General features: G+C 36.2%; 1 protein-coding gene across 5 annotated transcripts in view; it reads left to right on the top strand.

Moving 5' to 3' along the window:
- Positions 1 to 21,791, top strand: part of LOC150102853 (eukaryotic elongation factor 2 kinase-like) — a 389,384-nt gene that overhangs the window by 192,187 nt on the left and 175,406 nt on the right. For all 5 annotated transcript variants that reach the window (XM_090397538.1, XM_090397535.1, XM_090397537.1 and 2 more), the window contains one exon: positions 13,695 to 13,997. In XM_090397538.1, the coding sequence (XP_090253664.1) occupies positions 13,695 to 13,997 (303 nt within the window). The remainder of the gene's footprint in view (positions 1 to 13,694; positions 13,998 to 21,791) is intronic.

Below are 21,791 nucleotides of genomic sequence, written 5' to 3'. Positions count from 1 at the left end.
TCATGGGAGGACTTTGTTAAGAATATAGAAAATAAATATCAAGAAGGTGGCAAAATGTTCTGGAAGTTGTTGAAGAAGCTTAGGAATGGAGGAAAGAGTGCTGTAAAAGGAGTTACAGATGATAAAGGTGATATGAATACAGGAGAAAAAGATATCCTTGAAGTATGGAGTAATTACTTTGAAAAACTGCTAAATGAAACAAGCAGTGATGACAGCACAGTGGTAAAAAAGCACTGACCAGGCATGCAGTCAGGAATACATATCCATACTTGAAGTAAAAAGCCATCAAAGGCTTGAAATGTGGAAAGGCAGCAGGAGTAGATGATATTCCACCAGAAATACTGAAGTATGGTGGTATAAAAGTCTTACAGTGGCTGCACTGCATAGTTCAGAAAGCCTGGACAGAGGGATGAATTCCCGATGATTGGAGTAGAGCTCTCATAGTACCCATATATAAAAAGGGAAATAAAACAATGTGAGAATTACAGAGGTATTTCCCTACTGAGTGTTCCTGGCAAGATCTATGCAAGTATACTTGAGAAACGGTTGAGAAGAATTGTGGAAGAAAAGCTTGGTGAATTACAAGCTGGATTCAGGCCAAATAGAGGCTGTCAGGATCAGATATTCACTTTGCGACAAATGGTTGAGAAAGCATGGGAATATAACAAAGATCTGTATTTAAGTTTTGTCGATTTGGAAAAGGCATATGACAAGGTGCCAAGAGAGAAGCTATTCAATACGCTGCAGTTATATGGTGTCAATGGGGCATTATATCAAGCAATATTTAGTCTTTATTTGAGTTGTAAGTCAGCAGTTAGAATTGAAGGAAGTACAGGAAGATGGTTTAATGTTAAATCTGGTGTGAGACAAGGATGTACATTATCCCCTCTGTTATTCATTATCTATATGGATCACATTATGAAGGAAAGTGGTATTAAACATGATATCAAAATTGGAGATGTTAATGTCAGCTCTTTGCTTTATGTGGATGATGTTATACCTCTAAATAAATCCGCTACAAGTCTGCAAGATTCTCTCTGACTAAATTGAATAGCTCTTGTAATAGATATGGTATGAAGGTCAGCAATAAAAAGACAAAGACAATGAAATTAGGCAGAATCATTGAAAATGTCAACTGTGTTGTGAATGGAGAACCTGTGGAACAAGTAAAACATTTCAGCTATTTAGGCACGATTTTTACTGAAGATGGTAAATTAAATATGGAAATAGACAACAGAATCATCAAAGCTGGTATGGTGGGAAGTCATTTGAATAAATTCATATGGAATAAGAGAGATATTAGTCGGATCACTAAATTAGCTGTATACAAGACAGTGTTCAAACCAGTTTTAACTTGTGGATCTGAGAGCTGGGTCAGAAGTAAAACACTTGACCAAAGACCGCAGATATGAGAGTCCTGAGAAAGATTAGGGGCATGAACAGTTGGCATCAATGGCAATATCGTATTAAAAATGAGGATATTAGGAAAGAACTTGACATTGTCAGCATCCAGGAATGCATTAGCAGAGCTAATCTCAGGTGGTATGGTCACTTAAACAGAATGGGTTTGGAAAGATTAGCAAAACAAGTGTTCTGTGCCAGGTTGGCAGGAAAAACGACCCAGAGGAAGACTAAGATATGGGTGGATTGATAAGGTACAAAGTGCCTTAGACGATAGAAATATAAGATCTGTTAATGTTGGAGTCTTGACAAGTAACAGACTGATTTGGAGGAAAATTGTAGATAGGAAGTTAGTAATGATTTAATTTTTTCATGTAGTACTATCATATCCTGTATACCCCTTGAGGTATACACTTGAGGGTACATGGTAGGAATTTGATGGTAATGATGATGTTTATTAATTTAATTTAAATGACTTAACACCAAGATAATAAGGTTTAATGAGGACACCACTAGTTTCATTGGTAATCCAACTTCTTCTGCTACTACTAAATTGCAGTCTGCGCTAAACTGTACTACAGTTTTTAGATCTGTTGTTGTTATTGTGTAATGTTTTTGTCGGATTATTTTGTATATTTTTTTGTACTTTGACACCTGAAGAAGTTGGATTACCAACGAAACTAGTAGTGTCCTCGTTAAACCTTATTATTTATTATCTTGGTGTTAAGTCATTTAAATTAAATTAATAAACATGTTGTTAAACCGAGTAAATCTGCATACGAATATATACACTAGTGGCCAAAACTGTGGAAATCTTTTGGAAAAAGGGTATTTTTGAGGTTTGATGGCTCATAGCACCACTTTTTTTTTGGTGTAATGCCATAAAGTTATATATCAATGGAAAGATAATTTAATCAAGAATGTAATGCAACAAAGTTTGTTCAATTATCTGTATTCTGTGAAAAGTTATAACCAAATAACCAGAAAAAAGCACAACTTGGTTAGGTTGATATGAAGTCCACATTTCACTACTATATTTCAAAATTGGTTTGGCTATTGTTTTATATCGTTTTGTTTGGGTTGTTCTAGACATCTTTTTACTGAAATGTCTGTTCGAAGTTCCATTGACTACTAGGAATTTTTGTTTTATATATGCAATGTCAATTTTTCCATTGGACTTATGTAATTTCCTAGATATTTAAATTTGTTCACTTGTTCTGTTACTTTGTTGTGGATGACTAGTTTGCATCTTTTAATTTCTTTACCTTGAAATGCTATTGATTTCATTTTATTTTTTGAGATATTTATGTCATACTGTTCTTATTGTTCAGTATGTGTAGATTTTTCTGTAATTGGTCTTCATTTTCAGCAAAAATAACTTGATCATCGAAATGCAAAAGGCTGGTTAATTCCTATGATTTTGTTTTTCCTCTACTCTCTTGAAATTTTTAAATTTTTTCCATATATATATATATATATATGACAGAATGATCACTAATTCGGTTAACATACATAGTTTTATGAAAAAATTGAATGACTAGAACCGAGATTTAAGTAAAAAGGTTTTAATATAAAAACACTACTAGTTTCGGCCTGTAATAGCCTTCTTCAGGTGACATTATAAAAGAAAGAAAAAAACATTAAACATTGTAGATTAAAAGACTATGAACAATATAGACAGTCTTTATACATAATTAGCATGAAAACGTTGTAGTTGTATTTGAAGCTGTTCTTTTGTTTGTTGCATTGTTGGAAGAGTGTGTGCTTGCAGCCTCAAAAAAAAAAATAAAATAAAATAAAAAATATATATATATATATATTGAAGAGTATTGGTGATAATCCGTTTCCTTGAATAAGACCTCTGTTGGTTTTCATTTTTTCGGTTATTTCATTATTGGAGCAGAGCTACTGCGATCAAGCAGGTCCCCAGGTGGTGGATAGGGGAATGGCCATCAAAAATGGTGGTTAGCTGCAAATTCCCAATAAGCAGTCCCAGACCAAAGTGTGCTCGAGTCCCTGAGATGGCAGTCCCATCATCAGACTAGGCTGTGGATTGTTGGTAACCGCCCCAGCTGACAAATTCTACTCGCAAATTCAAGGGAATAAAAATTATACAGTCCAAACAGAAAATGAACTGGAATCGAAAAAAAGGACTATGAATTGGATACGGATCGGAACAGTAAACATAAGAGGCATCAATCACAAGATCAAAGAAATACAAAAAGCCCTAACAATAATGAAAATAGAAATAGCGGTAATTTCAGAAAGAAATTAAAAAATCAAAAGGTAATAATATAAAATCCTTTACTTTATTTTATTCCCCAGAGGGAATAGGTGAAACTCCTTTAGCTCTTTCATGGATTCCTGGATTTTCATCTTTCATGGTTATTTCATAATATTTTGTGGCTCTAAGCTCATGGCCACTAATGATTTTGAAGGCAGCTATTATGGGCCAATAGAGATGGCAGACCAACTGTCATTATCCTGCAATCCTAAAACCCAATCTCAAAAATAGCATGGATCCTTCACTGAAATTTTCTAAGTGAGTTAAAAGCATTATTGGAAGAAGGAAACCCTACTTTCTGTACAAAAGATCAGATCAGCTCAGTTGGAAACTGGTTGAAAAAAACCTATCTGAAGTATTTTTTTTACTCAGTGACTAGTATTGGACTTATTCGGGAGGTGGAATGAAATGTTCTGATAAATACCTAGAACGAGAATGATATTGAAGCAACTCTTATAACCACAAGAAACAACATATCTTAAAGCCATCATGTTTCATCAGATTGTAATAATTTCTTCTTTTTCTTTTAGAATATACAAAAAGACCTCAGAGGTTTTGAAGAAATTCTAAGGCATAGAAGGGTGTGGCTATCATCATGTTTTTTGTGCTGCAAGAAAAGTTTACAACTGAGATTAATCAAACTTTGTGTAAAACTTTAGGGGAACTGTGTCTCAGCATATCCAACAGTTGCTGGTTGGGTGGCCAAATTTAAAATTAGGCATCCTGAGACAACAGATGCCCCCAGGTCAGGAAGACTTTCCACAGCGATCACACCTGAAAACTTTGATGCAGTGCATGCCATGATCCTTGGTGATAGATGAATACCAGCCAGAAACATGTCAAATACTCTGGGGATATCCAGGGAATGAGTTGAAATCGTTATCCACCAACATCTGGACATGCAGAAACTCTCTGCGAAGTGGGTCCCTCAAATGTTTGAATGCTGACCAAAAGAGAGAATGTGCTGTCATCTCAAGAGATTTTGGGGTCATTTTGAGAAATCAAGTGCAAATGTTTTGGCTCATATTGTGACTGTTGATGAAAGATAGCTTAATCACTATGAACCAGAGACGAAACAACAGTCAGTGGAGTGAAGACCAGGAGTGGCCCATACATAAGCACTGCCGACACTGCAGCACCCCCAAGGAAAAAATGAAAAATTTAAATTTTGTTTGTGTTTATAAATAATAACAATGCTTACAACATTACATAAATGCAATACAACATGTTAAAGGTTACAGCTTATGTTTTGACAGTGATTGAATAATTGGAATTGCTCGATTAACACTTTAGATTACGAAACAAATACACTGCAATCTAACGCAGTGTCAGAATTATCAAATTCTCAGTTATTTCTGTGAGATACAAAATGTTTATTATTGGTGCGTGGTGAGGGTGAACTATTTTTTGCAAATCTTATTTTATTCTGTTAAAACAACATATAATTAATTATTTATTTATTATAGATACAAGGCTGTATTATGACAAGTGTCACTGTTGAAAATATGAAAAGAATTATTTTTTTCAATTATCGTTACATGAAACAAATGCACTGTGAGATCTAACGCAGTGTGAGAATTATTGCGTTTGGCGAAATGCAGCCAGGCTCGCCGATAATCGTTTGCGCTTGTGATTGTACGTTACAAGGTCATTCCAACACTGCTTGGTTGGGCAGAGTATCATATGCTTCCGCGTTATCTCTGTGAGATACGAAACTTATTATTGGTGTTTGTTTGTGGTGAGGGTGAAATATTTTTAATAAAGCAATTTTTTAATATGTAGATTTATTTATTAATAAATTGGTTGCTGATTAGGAAAAAATAATTTTTTAGTTTTTTATTTTTTATTTTATTTTTTATTTAAAGCACCCCCACTTAAAATTTTCACCTGCCGCTACTGGTGAAGACACAAAGTTTCTCCATGCCAAAGAAGTTCCAAACCCAAATGTCAGCAAGGAAGATTTCTGCCATTGTCTTTTGGGATATAGATGGTGTAATCCTTACCAAGTGCCTCAAAAAAAGGTGAAACTGTTATAGCAGCAGCTTACTCAACAGCTCTGAAGGAAAAAAAACCACGAGGAAACTGAGCAGAGGCATGTTGCTTTTGCAGATCAACACATCTGCTCGCACTGCTCATAAAACCCAGCACACAATACACAACTTGGACTTTCAATGTCTACCTCACCTACTGTATTTGCCAGATCTGGCCCTATCTGACCATTTCCTATTCCAAAATTTAAAGATGCACTTGAAAGGGACAAAATTACTACAGATGAAGTAATATCTGCAGCTGAGGATTGGTTTTTGCTAATTTTTTTTGCTAATAATATTTTTGCTAATTCTTTCATGGTGATTATCACAACTTTTCAGCATATCCTTGTAGAAGTCTTTCTTTCTGATAGTCCAGCATTATGGAACCATTTACTTCACAAGGTGATGTCATTGGTTCTATAATGTTGGACATAATGCTTCCAATGCCACAAGGCAGAAACCTGAGTTTCTACAAAGGAAAACCCTGCCACATCCTTGTGAGACTAACTCATCCTCATTTGTAAAGCCCTTACAATTATTTGTGTCCTAGACAGTATACAAAGTCTTTCCAGCCAAATGAACTTTGGAATTATCGAAATTCCTATAAATTCCTACTGTATCCCCTTATGGTGATTTCCTTCAAGACTCGCACCAAAATAAAACATAGCAGTGAGTCTCGAGTTAAGGGCTGAAGAACTTGAGACAAATATATAAGTACTTTGGTTGTTTCAGTACCTGCCACTGGGATAAAACTACTACTACACGTGAAGCAAAGCTGATGGGCTCAAAATCTAGTGATGTAGGAATGCTTTGAAGTGCCAGTGCCAACTGCAGACCAGATATCAGGAAAATAAAGATTGATTTCTGTTTCTATTGGATACATACTTCGCTGCAAAGGTTATATCGATGCACAAACTTCTGGCCATCCTCTTCCAGCCATTTTTCTGTCTTCTGTGCTTTTATTCCTTTAAATAGTCCAAGAACCTTTTTTTATATTATTATCTGAGACCTCCTGGGAGTCAAGGACTCATCGAAAGAGGCTATAAATCACGCAAACCAGCTGTCATACCTTCCCTTAAATTCATGCACACTAGATGCACTCACTACCCCTAAGGGCAAATTATTCCACTCACTCGCTGCTCTCAGTGTTCTCTCTCCACCTTCCATATAATGAAAAATTTTACCAGTTGATATCCTATAATACCCATTCAAAAGTTTATAGATCTCTGTTATACCACCCCTCTTTCTCCTGTTAACCCAGCGTCTACAGTCCACATACAATCTGTTCTCATAATCTAAATCCCATAATCCAGATATAATCTTTGTAATTCTTCTTCTTTCCACCCTTTCTACAGCTTCTTTATCCCCTTGGAGCCCAGGAGACCAAATCTGCACATGGTAATCCATATGTGGTCTTATCAAAGCCTTTTAAAGAGGCAAAATGACCTGCTTATCCTTACATGTCAAGGTTCATTTCAACATAGCAATTATATTCTGAGTTGTATTTGCAACTTTTGCTATGTGACCTTTGAACTTTAAATTCTTATCCATTAATACACCAAGATCCCATGCCTCTTCAGTTTCTTGTAGCATAACCCCGCTAATATAATATGCTGCTGGAATTAATCATGCCAAAGTACTTAACCTTACACTTACTAACATTAAACTGATAGTCATTTTCGTTTGCCCAAATTTCCAGTCTATTCAAATTATTTTGTAATTGCTAAATATCAATAGCATGCCTGATTGCCCTGCCTATCTTTGCATCATCGGCAAACAATTGCACATCTGATGTTAGATCCTTCCTGATGTCATTAATGTATAGATTGAACAATAATGACCCAAGGACTGAATCCTGAGGTACACCACTGGTCACCTTAAATTTGGCAGATTCACACCCATTGTATACCACTTTTTGTTATCTGTCTGTCAACCATTCCTTGATCCAAGTCAAGATTTTATATTCCAATCCCATATTCTCCAGTTTATGCAACAGCCTTTCGTATGGTATCCTATCAATGCCTTAGAAAAATCCAACATTATCATAGTGTATCCATTCCCCTTATCCAACTCAGCCGTAATTGTTATGAAATGCTAAAACATGACCTTCCTTTAGTAAATTCATGCTGTTCCTTTAAGAGCACATGTCTGGAACATTGCCTTATCACTCTTGACAAGACTTTCTTTAAAAAAACTTAAAAAGAAAGCATGAATCGATTTACTATCAGTGCCTAGACTGCAACATATATATGCAAAACAGAGCAGCTCTGCTATCTCCATTAGTTTGTTATATGAATATTTCTGTATATATTTTCCTTTTCTTACATGAATGATACTTCTCTTACATAAATGATAATGATGAATAAATTTTATATGAAAATCAATAAAAAAGGCAAAGACTATGAAAAATTAGCACGAACATTGAAGACATCAACTGCACCCTGAATGAATATCTTATAGAGCAAATAAAGCATTTCAGCTATTTGGCACACTTTTTAGGATTTATTAGAGTATCCAGAAAGGAAACACTTGTTAGATTCATGCTCAATAGTGAACTTATGCTAATGTATAAGGAGTTAATTATGTCCAGAAACTGAACTAGTTCTGTTTGAGTGAAAGTAGTTTGCAACGACAGTCTTACCTTTCTAGATACTCTAATACATTGCAACTCTGCTGGGAATATTGAATTTTCCATTTACAAGAAGCGATGCAGAAGTCATGTGATGATCCATTTCATTATATTCTGCCTGTAAAGGCAGGATATAATGAAATAGATCATCTGTCACTTAATGGATATAACAAAACCACAATACAGAAAATAATTGATAGTTATCATCCCTCTGCAAGATTGCATTCTGATGTTAAAAGAATCCACATACCCTTTATATTCTGATGTTAAAAGAATCCACATAGCACGGACTTGCTATAAATATAAATCTGTATACCACCTTCAAATCAGCCCCAAATTTATTTATTTCTTATCACCTGCATCCTTACCTAGTGTTTATCAAACACTCTGTTCCTGTCTATAAATTAAAGATGCCAAGAAATTATATTATTGGTTTAATCCTTTATCTAAGTGTGACCAAAGTTTGCATGTGAAGTAACTTCACAACTGGGCAACTCGTATATAGCGGCTAATGACTTCACATCACTTACCATAGTATACCATAATGCAAAGCACATATCCTTATGTATATGTATAATGTTATGCACTGTGGGAATGGTCACTATCCAGAGCAGTTTCAACCCTTACTGAGGTCTCATCAGTGGGAATGCATAAATGCATAACTTTACACTTTTCCACATTGAACTGACATCCATTACCTTTTGCCCATTTTGCCAGCTTATTTAAATCATCCTGCAAACTCTCAACATCAGCTTGATTTTTTATTGCGCTACCCAACTTTGCATCATCAGCAAACAACTGAATATCTCCCTTTAAGCCATTTCCTATATCATTTATGTACAAATTAAACAACAATGGCCCAAGCACAGAGCCCTGAGCACACCACTGGTCACCTGCCTCATCCTTGACTCTGCTCCTCCATACACTACCTTCTGGTATCTCTTCCTGAGCCATTCTCTTATCCATATCACCAGTTTAGTATCCATCCCCATCTGCTCCAATTTGCGCAACAATATTCCATGGGGTATCCTGTCAAAAGCCTTAGCAAAATCCAGAAGTACCACTGTGTAGCCATTTCGTTTTATCTCACGCAGATGTCATTCTATTATAAAAAGTTAATAAATTGCTAAGACAGGATCGACCTTTAACAAAACCATGTTGGGGCCTATAGAGTATCATATCCTGATCCACCCATTCTTGAATTTTGTCTTTAACCAACTTTTCCAATACTTTTACTACCACTCCCGAGATGGTGATTGGTCTGTAATTTACTACCGCAGTTTTAGAGCCACCTTTATGCAAATTGACTACTTTGCCTTCCTTCCACTCTCTAGGACCATACCAGAGTTCAAACTTAAGTTAAATAACCAAGTAGGAGGCGATGACAATTCCTTTGCACATTCACGCAACACCTGAGCTGATATTCCATCTAAACCTACAGCAGTGTTTGCATTTAAATTTTGCAATATAATAAGTACCTCTGATTTCTTAACTTCAATTCTCACATTAGTTATTGCTACGGGTACAGAGACATTCTCACTTCGGTGATAGACTTTTGAAAAGTGATCACTCAGTAACTCTACTATTACATCTGAATTTGTCACCTCAATACCATCAACACCCACTAAAGTTATCTTTCCGAAGTCATTCTTCCTCTTACTTGCCACATAGCGGAAGAACTCTTTGGGATTGCCCTTGTTCTCCTTAGCTAAAGTCTTCTTATAATCTGATTTAGCTTTTTCTTACTATGCTGGTACTCTTCCTAGCTAGAGTCTTGTACTGCTCATGGGTGTACTGATCACCTTTCTCCTTGTAAATTCTTCATAACATTTTCTTTTTTTGCAGATCAAGCTTGATACTACTACTCATCCATCTAATGTGTATTTTCTTTGTCTTCCTGACCATGGGGACACATTCTGATATTGCCTTCCTCAGATATTCGCTGATTTTATCCCATGCACTGCTAACATCTTTCCCCTGCAATATGTTCTGCCATGGGATGGCTGTAAGCTCACTCCAAAGCTTGTTATAATTGCCTAACCTGTAGTTCCGTATATATCCCTTCTTAAGAGAGAAATCCACAAATTTTCCAACCTCCCAAGTCAATACCACATGATCGCTCTCACCAGTTGGAGGTAACGAAGACACATTACTTATGCATATATATCCTCTGAACCACTGACCAGGTCCAGCACTCTCAAACGACGTGTCCCTTCAGTTGTGTGCTGTTTCGAGTAATATCTCGTAGAAGATGCATGAATTCCATTTCCTTTTTGCCACGCTATATTTCCTCCTTCCAATTGATATCACTATAATTAAAATCCCCCATAATAATCATTAACCCTGCACTCATTGCACTAATTTGCTGATGCATGAATTCAATATCACCCCCCTGGCTTATAGCAGCAACCAACTGTATATTTGGTTGCATTGGTCACTATTTCACACCAGACCGCCTCAAATGAACTATCATTCACATGTCTATCATCTTGATATACTACTTTCTTTGGCTGCAACTCATCAACTATCTCAACAGTACTCCTCCCTCCGTTCTATCTTCTCTATCCTCCCTGAAAATACTGTACCCATCACATGCAATTCCAGCGACCACATCTGCTGACAACCAAGTTTCACTAATGCCTACAACTTTTGGTGAGATTGCACTGACTAATGTCAAAAATTCTTCCTCTTATTTTGAATACTTCTTGCATTAGTATACAAAAATTGCAGATTCCCTTTATTTCTTGTACCAGCTTTAGAACTGATATAATGTCACTAATTTCAGTGGTCCCATGCTGATTTTTATCCACTCTATTCTGCAATTTATTTTGCGAATAAGGATCAACAAATATACAGTCAGTGCTTAAGTTTCTCCCTCCTACACTCAACCTTTTCAATTTTAGTTTCCCTGCTCAGTTATTTCAACTTGTTCAGAAAACAGTTAATTCTTCAATCGCTTATGACCTTCCATGTTTAGATGCAACCCACTCTTGCATACAGCTGCCATTTCCCTTCAAATACATTCCAGACCTCTTTTTTTTTTTTTTTTGTACATTCTTACAATCATATTATTCATTATCATCGCTCGTCTACTTAACTCATAATTGTCAAAACGATGCAGCACACACACTATCCTCCCGTTGACACTTTTCTTCTTCACGATATCTAACAATGTTCTTAAATCTTTTGCTACCCGATTTATACTGCCACTCAGGTCATTTGTACCCACCATAACTATCATCTTTTCTGCATCATGCCCTCTCTTTATTGCTAAAGCCACTCTCTCTATTGTTCCACCAGCAAAGCACTCCTCATGCATGCCACTCTCCATACCGTTAATCATAGAATCACCATATATTTTACCACTTATATCTTCATTCAAGTCCAAACAAGCATCACTCACGGCCTCATTTTCTACGCTATTCAGCATGACTCTCCCAGTTTCATTACTCACCGCTCTTTTACTTACTCCCTCACTCTCACGACATCTCGTTTCTTCTAGAAATCTTGTAACACGCGATCACATATTGCGTTGTGTTTGTGTGTGTGTGTGTTCAGAATTATTTGTAATCCCTGAAGATGTCTCAGTGACTGAGATGAAATATTGGAAGCATTAAAATTAGTTTTTAATCCTTTCCTAGTGCTGTAAATATCCTATTAAACCTCCAACCTGAAAACCCGATTAATCAGTGACTCATCTCTCAGATCTATATGGAAGAAAGCAAATATCTATGAGAGAGTGATGTTTGGTGTACCAAACATCACTCTCTCATCCCTTGAAATGGATAAAATTGAGTATCATGTGGTTATAAAATTCTTTGTAAAAGAAGGTTTAACGCCAAAAGAAATTCATTCGAAGTTCATAAAAGTTTATGAGCACTCTTCTCCTTCATTTTCAACAATTAAGAAATGGGCTGATGAGTTTAAATGTGGCTCTTCCAGCCTTGAAGATGATCCACGTGAAGAACATCCAAAAAGTGTAACAACACCAGAAATTGTTGATCAAGTGCACGATATGATATTGGATGACCGGTGAGTCAAAGTGAATGAAATTGTTGATACTATAGGCATTTCAAAAAGAGGGTGTAGGATATATTTTGAATGAAGAATTGCAAATGAAAAAGCTTTGCACAAGATGGGTGCCGCGCTTGCTCACAGTAGATCAAAAACACACTCGCATGAAAATCTCTGAACAGTGCTTGGAGCATTTTAACAAGAATAAAACTGATTTGCGTCAATTACTATGGATGAGACTTGGATTCACCATTACACACCAGAATCCATACAACAGTCAAAATAGGGATCAAAATAATTAATGAACAAATTAATTTGTTTATTAATTATCTTGAAAAGGATAAAACAGTAACTGGGGAATATTATTCTGATCTTTTAGCTAGACTAGACGAAAAAATTCATGAGACAAGACCCGGTTTGCAGAAGGAAAAAAAAAAAATCTTTCATCAGGACAATGCACCTGCCCACAAAGATGTTTTGGCAATGGAAAAATTTAGGGATCTGCACTATGAATTGTTGGAACATCCATCCTATTCCCCAGATTTGCTCACTCTGACTTCTATCTCTTTCCAAAACTAAAACACTTCCTCGCTGGTCATCATTTTCAAATCAAGAGGTGATTGCAGCTGTAGAGCAGTATTTTGCACATCTTATTGAGAACCACTACAGGGATGGGATAACGGTGCTGGAGTAACGCTGGAATAAATGTATTAGTCTTAAGAGAGATTATGTTGAAAAATAAAAATAATTTTGAAAATTATAAATTCGTTTTTTCATTGTTAGGCCAAGAACTTTTCAGACCACCTGCGTATTTGCTTTCTTACATATAGCTTCTATAATACAGGTACTTTCATTGACATTGTTTTGTAGTACTGGTCACCATGATTCCTTCTCTTTCTTCTAAGACATTAATAACAAAAGAAGTTGCCAATCAACATACACTTACTGCCCATTTCCAACTTAATAAACCAGCTTCTCTTTCTCTTCTTTCATTCCATCTGCCTATTGTCTTTGCAACACCCTTTCTCATATGTTTTCCCTAAAGACTGGTTGTAGTCTTTGGGGAAGTCTTTGTGTTCAAGCAACACATCTATGGATTTCTTCTTTCTCTCTTACCCACACACAACACATGTGCAGTGCTGATAAAGAATTCAAATTTTATCTAATTTAATCTTAATTGTACAATTCTTGCATTCATGTGACCAATTAACTCTTAAATTACTTGATAATTTAAAATAAAAATAAAAGAGAATTTCTTTATGCTTGGTGAGTTTTATAAATGTTATAATTTTTTTTCATTTTCATAATATGTATCGTTTTTATTTTCTGCATACAGCTTTCTTCTATGACACAGGTACGAAGTACAGAAATTGGTTTGATCAATCCATCTGAATGTGAAAAAACATGTTCACCTAAGCCTTTCTACTCTTCTGGTTCAGTAAGCAGTTCACCACCAAGTCCTTTGCAGTTATGTGATCATTTTGGCAAAACTATTGAATCCGAAAGTTTAAATTTTGATCATTGTATTATAAAGGATGACAACAGTGATGAAGAAATTAATGATATTTTGCTATCATTTTGTAAACCAGCAAAGCCATCCAGAAGAACAAGATATGATTCAGAAAACAGCTTTATTGATGTATGTCAGTTCATAATTTTTTTTTAAATTCTATTTTTAATTAGTCATTGCAAGAGAGCCTTCACAGGCTTCAGTTTGGGCTTAAGATAAAATTGTGTATCATATTAATTGGTAAATAGACAAAGCAATGTTTGTGGTATGAAATTTATGAATACCCTGGTTTCCATAATTAAGGACCAAAGAGAATTATTGCAATACCTCGAGGGTGGGATGAGGGGGACATATGAAAGTCAGGTATCTTATGTAAAAAATGACTGAGTCTGGTTATCATATGCAGATGAGTGTTGCTGTCAGTGATATGTGTGAATGAACCATGGCAGAAAAGTGGATGTTTGGAGTGCTTTACAATTTCATGTGTGGGGTGAGAGACATTTCCTGATAGAAAAATATTTTGTTTTAGCTTTAAGACATCATTTAACTGATAAATTCAGGTGGCAAGTCATTATGAGACTCGAGGCTGGCCAAAGTCAGGCAGAGCTAGCCAGAGGGTTGCATGAGAGTAGTCATTCAAAAAGTCACAATTCCAAAGATCTAGTGAAGGAAGGTCACTATCTACAACTGCAGTGAGACCCATATTATTAATTATCTGCTTGCCAAAACTGGAATTCTACCCCAAATCAGTTATGATCGGACCTTGTGTTGGCTACAGGAACATTGGTATCTGCTTAATGAGGTGGTCTGCATGCTCCTATTCCTACACTACAGGAGAGAACGTTTGAAATAGGCCAGTCAATTGATGGAAGTCAGTATTGGTTACAGACTATTCCTGATTTGCTTTACAAAGCGATACCAGGTATTCCCTTGTTTGGAGAGAACCAGGGACATGTTGTTATCCCTTTAATATCTGTGAAAGGGACACTAATGGTGGAGGTAGTGTGATAGTTTGGGGAGTCATTTCATTGGGGGAATGTACTGACCTGTACAGAACTTCCTAGCATAACCATGAATGCTGCAACTTATAGACATGGTTCTGGATCCCAATGTCCATCCATATGTGGATGAAATAGGGGAGACAGTTATTCTACAAAGATTACAGTGCTCGTCCTCATCGAGTGAAGCTGGTGGACTAGTATCTTCAACAAGAGACTGTTGTACATATGGAGTGGTCAGCCAAGTCTCTTGACTGTAATTCTTTCGAGCATGTCTGGGATGCGCTAGGTAAATGTGTTGCTGTTCTCAACCCATCCTCCCTTCCCTAAACCTTGAGGGACTTAGGAGAGCTTTCCAGGAGCAATTGTTGTTATTACCAGCTGAACTCCTGGATATCATTATAAACAGGATAAAAATCATTCTTAGCTCTGTATTGCTGTGAAGGATGATCGCATTCCTTATTGAGGCACTTTGACAATCTCATGTTGACCTGTTATTTCTGATCATTGTCTTCATGTACCCATTTGTTACTGAATTAAACTATTTATTTATGATTTTTGTAGGTGTTTCTCTTGCATCTCATATCATATTGCTTTTCATGAATTGCATAAAAATTCATCATTCAGGTTTTGAGTTAATCTTATTTATCTCTTTGTTCCTTAATTTATGAATACTAGTATAGATTACAAAAAAAAAAAAAAAAAAAATGGTAATGTATGGAACGCGCATAAAAATTGGGCAATCTCTAAAGACGTTATATTGCCACATTTTGTTAGATGTTATGAAAATACTCATTAAAGGCTCGATATCACTGATATGTCTTTTTTTACTAATATGACTTACAAACATTAAATATATAATGGGTTCTTCGATATCTGATTGTTGGTTAATTAATTTGCTTGCCACTTAAGTGGGGATATGTTTAACTATGTATGATAGGTAGGTAGTGCTGTTCTAGGAGTCATGTAACAATTTGATCAATTGAAAGAGTGGTGAACTGAGTTTGCTATTTATGCAACATTCAAATCAAGAGAGTTCACTATATGAATGTGTTTGACCATATGCTTTTTTTTTTTTTCGGTCACCAAATAAATTTTTAATATTCAATCTAAGAATAACCTGCAGAGTTAGTGCTTTATGCTGATATATTGTTGTTTTTTTTATGTCCCAGACATTGGCAGTACGAGAAGTTTTGGCTTAAAAATTAAGTTTCGTGTTGGACTATTTTCAGTAGAGATCCTCAGCAATAATGTTTTGCAGAGGATCTCTGTTTTACAAAAAATTTTTTTATTATTCCAAATTTTTCCATGACTTGTATCCAGGGGTTGGTAAGGTTAACAAGGAGGTCTATTGTAAAACGACACAATCCATATTGGTTCCTGTCCTAATTTCTAATTTATGCTCACGCTAGACCTACATATTTTACCATGCAGGTATTCGGAACCGAAATCCTATGGAATAGGTTGGTTATTCCTTATTCCTGCTATGTCTGTAAAAGCGTGTGTTCATGGGGCTGGTTTACCTGTTCTGGTGGACGAAAAACCCGGGTTTCCAGGTGAAAAAACTTCCTACCTCTATATGAGACCAGCTAACTCACCTTTAGTTTGAAAGAGACCAGATAAAAGTTCCTCACGTCACTGACAGGAATTGAACCCAGGTCTTTCTGTCCAAAGGGCTATACTGACTGAGCTACAGAGGCTGTTCATATTGGTTACTATGTATTAACTAATGGGTCTTCATGTGGTGAATAAACTAGCTGTTGATGACCTTCTCCATCACTTCCTAGTAATGATACATAGAGGATGGCACAAATTTTTTGTACAGCTGGGAGAGACACCATCTGGACCAGGAGACTTTAGTGTCAAGGTGGTAGTATTTTTCTGATGTCCTTCTCATGAAAGATGAGAGGTGATATGCTGTTGGTGGTTTGTTGAGTAATGGGATGAGATTTGCCTTGACCATCGGAAAAACACACACACACACACACAGAGATGCAAGAATGATTAAACAGTTATGATAACAGGTGATAAAGCTGAAGGGTTACCTACTATTTGAACAGGATACTAGTTTGGTGCATTTGGACTTTAAAAAATATTCTTTAAATTAAACTTTCCAAGAAATTATATTCAGTCAGATGACGAGTTTGAATAGATTGCAGTATGGTGGCTGCTCTTCTAAGCATGACACTCAGACTAGAACATGGGTCATCTGCACCTGAATGGTGTGGCATAGGAAGCAGCGGATGCCTTGATGCTTTCATTCCATTAGTCTCATTGCCAGAGCATTTGTACTGTAACAGTATGAAAACAACTCTGGCTAGTGCTGCTTTCAAAACTTGTTTTAGATTAGTTGATAGTTTTCTTGCATTGTTCTTTACTTTGGCATGAGCAGTATAGGTAGATGGAGTTTTCTATGAGATCCAGTTACTGTATGTTCACTTGTACAACTTGCTACATCTTTTTGAGATCTAAGACCTAATTAGGGTTATTATAGAATGGAATGGGGAATAAATGTTTCCATACCAATGAGGATTATTTCAGTTGCATATTTGGGTGAGAAGGCTAGAAACAATATCCCGATCAAGGGAATGAGGCGTAGAAATTGCATCAATATCTCAATTTGAACATTTTTATAATAGCATTTCATGTGGGTTTGAGTTGCTGTTTGTCTTTGCGATAAGACATCAGTACTAAGTTACGATATATGGTCACTAGTAAGGAAGAGGTTCAGTGTGTTTGGCAAGTGGTTAGTGTTAGCTTATCTCTGAGTAGACGTGTGAACGATTTGTGTAAATTTATGGAATAGTTGGTGACATTAGGAGAGTGAGATAGCAAATAAATTTGATAGAATGGGGGTAGAGTGATTTTCAGTCTAGGAAGGTCAATCAGGAGATCAATACTGTTTGGCATAGCGTATCAGAGTTCCACATGTACAGGTGCCACCTTTTGAGTCAAAATGAATTGAAGTGTATGATTGAAAAGTTGAGATGAGTAGCACTTGAGGATGTTGAATCTGAGTTTCTGTCAAGAAAAGCAGGAAACAGACTGGAGATGGAAATGAACATTTGGCTTTCATGGTGGATGTTAGATGCACTTGATTTTCTCACTTGCTTTTTTTTTTTTTTTATTAGCGCTATCCTAAATAAAAAAACAAAAAGGAAAAAAAAGCACTTTCTATACTTTTTAGGATAGATGCTAACTGAATGAGAAAAAATTTTAAAATTGGTAACAAGCCATATTTACCCCATTTGTTAAGCTATTGTCCTATTGTACTAGCCTTATCTCTGAAAAATTGAGGAAATCATCTCAACAGTCAACTTCTATACTATCTGGAAGCATCCAGTTAATCATTAATAGTATTATGGACTTATGATCTACTGCAGATCTTGCCATTCATCACCATCATTGTGAAATGGCGGTAAGGCAAAACCTGTGTGGCCTCTAGACATTTCCAGGCCATTTGAGCAGGCCTAGCAGAAGTAGTGGTTTTCAGTACACCTTTTGCAGCTGGATGACCAGTTTCTTCTCTGGTCATTCACTATGTGTAATGGTGGATTGCAACCTTCAGATTTTTCCACCAATTCTGGTGGAAAAATCTTAACCAGTGCAGAGCTTTTTGGGAATAACCCAAAAAACTATGCACTGTCACCTATGACATGACTTTCTCTCACTAAACCTCAAATCCCTCTTATAGTGCTGATGATAGTACACCTCTTTCTCTCTTCTATGCTGAAATATCCCAGCCAGGCAAGGTCTTTCGTAACCAGTGGCTCTGGTTATGGAAGATGTTTCATAGGAGTGAGAGAAATCATGTTAACTCCAATGCTGCCAAAATGCAATTATTATTAAGAGACCTCCAGAGAGTCAGGGATCATTGATTTAGGCTACATATTACCCACACCAGCTGTCATGCTCATTCATACTGCTTGCACACAAAACATCCAATGGCAATCCATTTCTCTTTCATGCACCACTCTGTAAAAGAAAAATATAGCTCTCACTCCCTTTTTCATGGCAGGCATTCTCAGCTTCGAAGGATGCCTTCTTATCCTTTTCCCACCCTCCATAAAATGAAAATTTCCATCTACTTAAATCCTGTATGACTGTTTCAGTAGTAGTTTGTGAGTCTCAATCATATCATCCCCCTTTCTTCTGCTTGCCGATGTCTATGATCTACAAATTCTCAGTATGTTTTTATAATCAGCATTCCACAAACCTGATATTAACACTTTCCTTTGCACTCTTCCACTGTATCAGAATCACCATGGAAACCAGGAGGCCAGACCTAAGCACAATGGTCCAAGTGTGGTCTAATCAAGATGTTGTAAAGAGGCAAAATGACTTCCTCATCTTTACATGTCAAAGTTCATTTTCACATTGCAGTTGTCCTCTGTTGTACTTGCAATCTTTAATATATGGTCCTTGAACTTCAACTTCTCATCTGCTAAAATTCTAAGATCCTTAGCCTGAACATTTCTTCTAGCATAATCCCACCAACATAAAATACAACATTAGATATCTAATCACACCAAAGTGCATGACTTTACCTTTACTAGAATCACATCCCCAATATACTACTTTTTCATATTCAGTCATCTATCTTTATATCCATGCTAATATCTTATAATCCAGCCCTATATCCTTCAGTTTATGCAAGGCTTCCATTCTGTATTCTGTCAAAAGCCTTAGCAAAATCGAAAAGTATTATAGTGTATCCATTCCCTTTATCTAATTCAATAGTAACATTATTATAGAAGATGAGCAAGTTGTTCACACATGACTGTTGTTTAGTAAACCCGTGCTGTTTATTGCAAAGTCAAAGTAGAAATTCTCTGTTAACCCATTTCTGGATGTAATCCCTCTGCAACTTTTTCTGAATCTTCACCACCACCACTCTAGAGATATTGATAGGTCCATAGTTGGATACATTAGTCTTTGCACAATCCTTGCAGAATGAGATTACCATACATTCTTTCCACTCCTGTGAAATCTTCCCTGTTCTGAGACTCAAATTATATAGTCTGGTCAAAGGAATAGCCAGTTCAGCTGAACACTATTTTAGCATCCCTGCTGATATCCCATCAGTGCTTATTGCAGAATTCTTATTCAGTTTGTGCAACAACTGTGATACCTTCTTCTGATACGCCTGAGTTTTTCATCCATTTAAGAGTTAGTGAAGAGTGAGTACAATGTTACATACAACAGGTTGATAACTTTTAGCAAAATGAGCATTCATTAGTTGAACAACCTCTTCTGCATCTGATACCCTCACACCATCTGCATTCATTAGTTACTCTTTCATATTCATTCTTTCTTTTACTTGCAGCGTAATGATACAATTGTTTTTGGCTTGTCTTTAGCTTGCATAGCCAGTTTCTTTTCGTACTCAGACACAGTACGACATTTGTGACTCTTCTGGTCTATTCCTTATAATATTTGTAACTGTCATCATCCTTATGCACACACGGTACTCCTTTCACATCATCCTTTGCGTACAAATCTCGTTTGATAATGTTACACATCCATTTCACACATACTCTGATGATTCTTCAAACTCTAGAGATGCATTCCGATATTGCATCATTTAGGTAATTTTTTAATTCTTCCTATCCAACATACTCTTCAGTTGTTCATAATTTCCTCTTTGTAGTTTGCATGTCATAACCTTTTCTGAATGGAACATTCATAAACTTAGGCACTGCCCAAGTAAGTACCGCATGATTACCGTGACCAACTGACAGCAGATTAGTTATGTCTTTAACTGAAACGCCCTCTAACAGTAATGAAATCTAGCACTCTTCCACCTCAAATTTCTTCTGCCACATGCTGCTGCTTGAGGAAGTTGTCTTGCACAGTTCAATAAATTCAGTTTCATTCTTCTCATGAGATTTCATTGCAACCCAATCAGTGTTTGGATAATTAAAGTACTGATTATACTTACTCTTTTTGCATCCATGGTCTTTATATGATGATCCATTTCTTCTTCACTAACAACTGATCCAATAGGTCTGTAACAGTACCCCATTATGTATTTGATCTAGTTGGAATGTTAATACTAGTTGAATGAGAACTTCAACCAGCATTAAATCTTAGTCCCATCTCCTCCAAGCAAGGTAGTTTGTCCACTTTAATTTTTTCTCCTACTTGCTACATAATAAAAAAAACTACATGTGTTTCTCCCTGGATTGTTGTAGTCTCCTCTCGTATTCTAATGTTCTCTCCTTACAATACTAATTACTTTCCTATCCTGAGCTTTATATCCCTCTTGACTATTCTCAATGTGTCTTCCATAATCTCTTTTTCATCTGCATTTCCTGTTTAATTTCTCTATCATCAATCTTGCTCCAAACTGCCTTATCTTCACTCAAAGTATGTAATCTGTCATGCTATCAACAATTTTTTTCTTAAATATCTCCCAGGGCACTACTGCCTCCCTTCCTTCAAATTCTTTCAAACATTGTACTTCTGCAAACTGATTTCTAAGTCTATGATAATTACTGCCTTATAATTCTGCATAAATTCCTTCTGCCTTGATACTTCTACATGGCTGGTGATTCCCTAAGTCACTCTCACCAACTGAGGAAAACTGACATCTCAGTCACAGTCAGGTTCTGTGATGCAGTGACCCAATCTAAAACTCTTGATCTTCTTACCTTTCTCACATGCTGCCAGAAACAGTTGTCCCCTCAAGAAGTCCAAAAATTTAGTTTCCTTAGTGCTGCATGCTATCTCTTCTTTCCAGTTTATATTACTAGTTCCAGGTCTCCCCATATCGATCACTCAATTTGCACTTGTCATATGAATTTGTCTAAAATATTGCAGAGTTAGAGTTTGGATGGAATAATAGTAGCTATAACAATATTGATAGTGCATTAATGCTTCTCTATACAAATGCCAGAAGTATCACAAATAAAGGGAATGAATT

This window comes from Typopeltis vanoorti, chromosome 9, assembly GCF_054136105.1.
Source record: "Typopeltis vanoorti isolate ZY-2024b chromosome 9, IOZ_Tvanoo_1.0, whole genome shotgun sequence".
NCBI lineage: Eukaryota > Metazoa > Arthropoda > Arachnida > Uropygi > Thelyphonidae > Typopeltis > Typopeltis vanoorti.
Note: the sequence above shows the minus strand (reverse complement) of the source record. Positions and strands in the feature narration are given on the sequence as shown.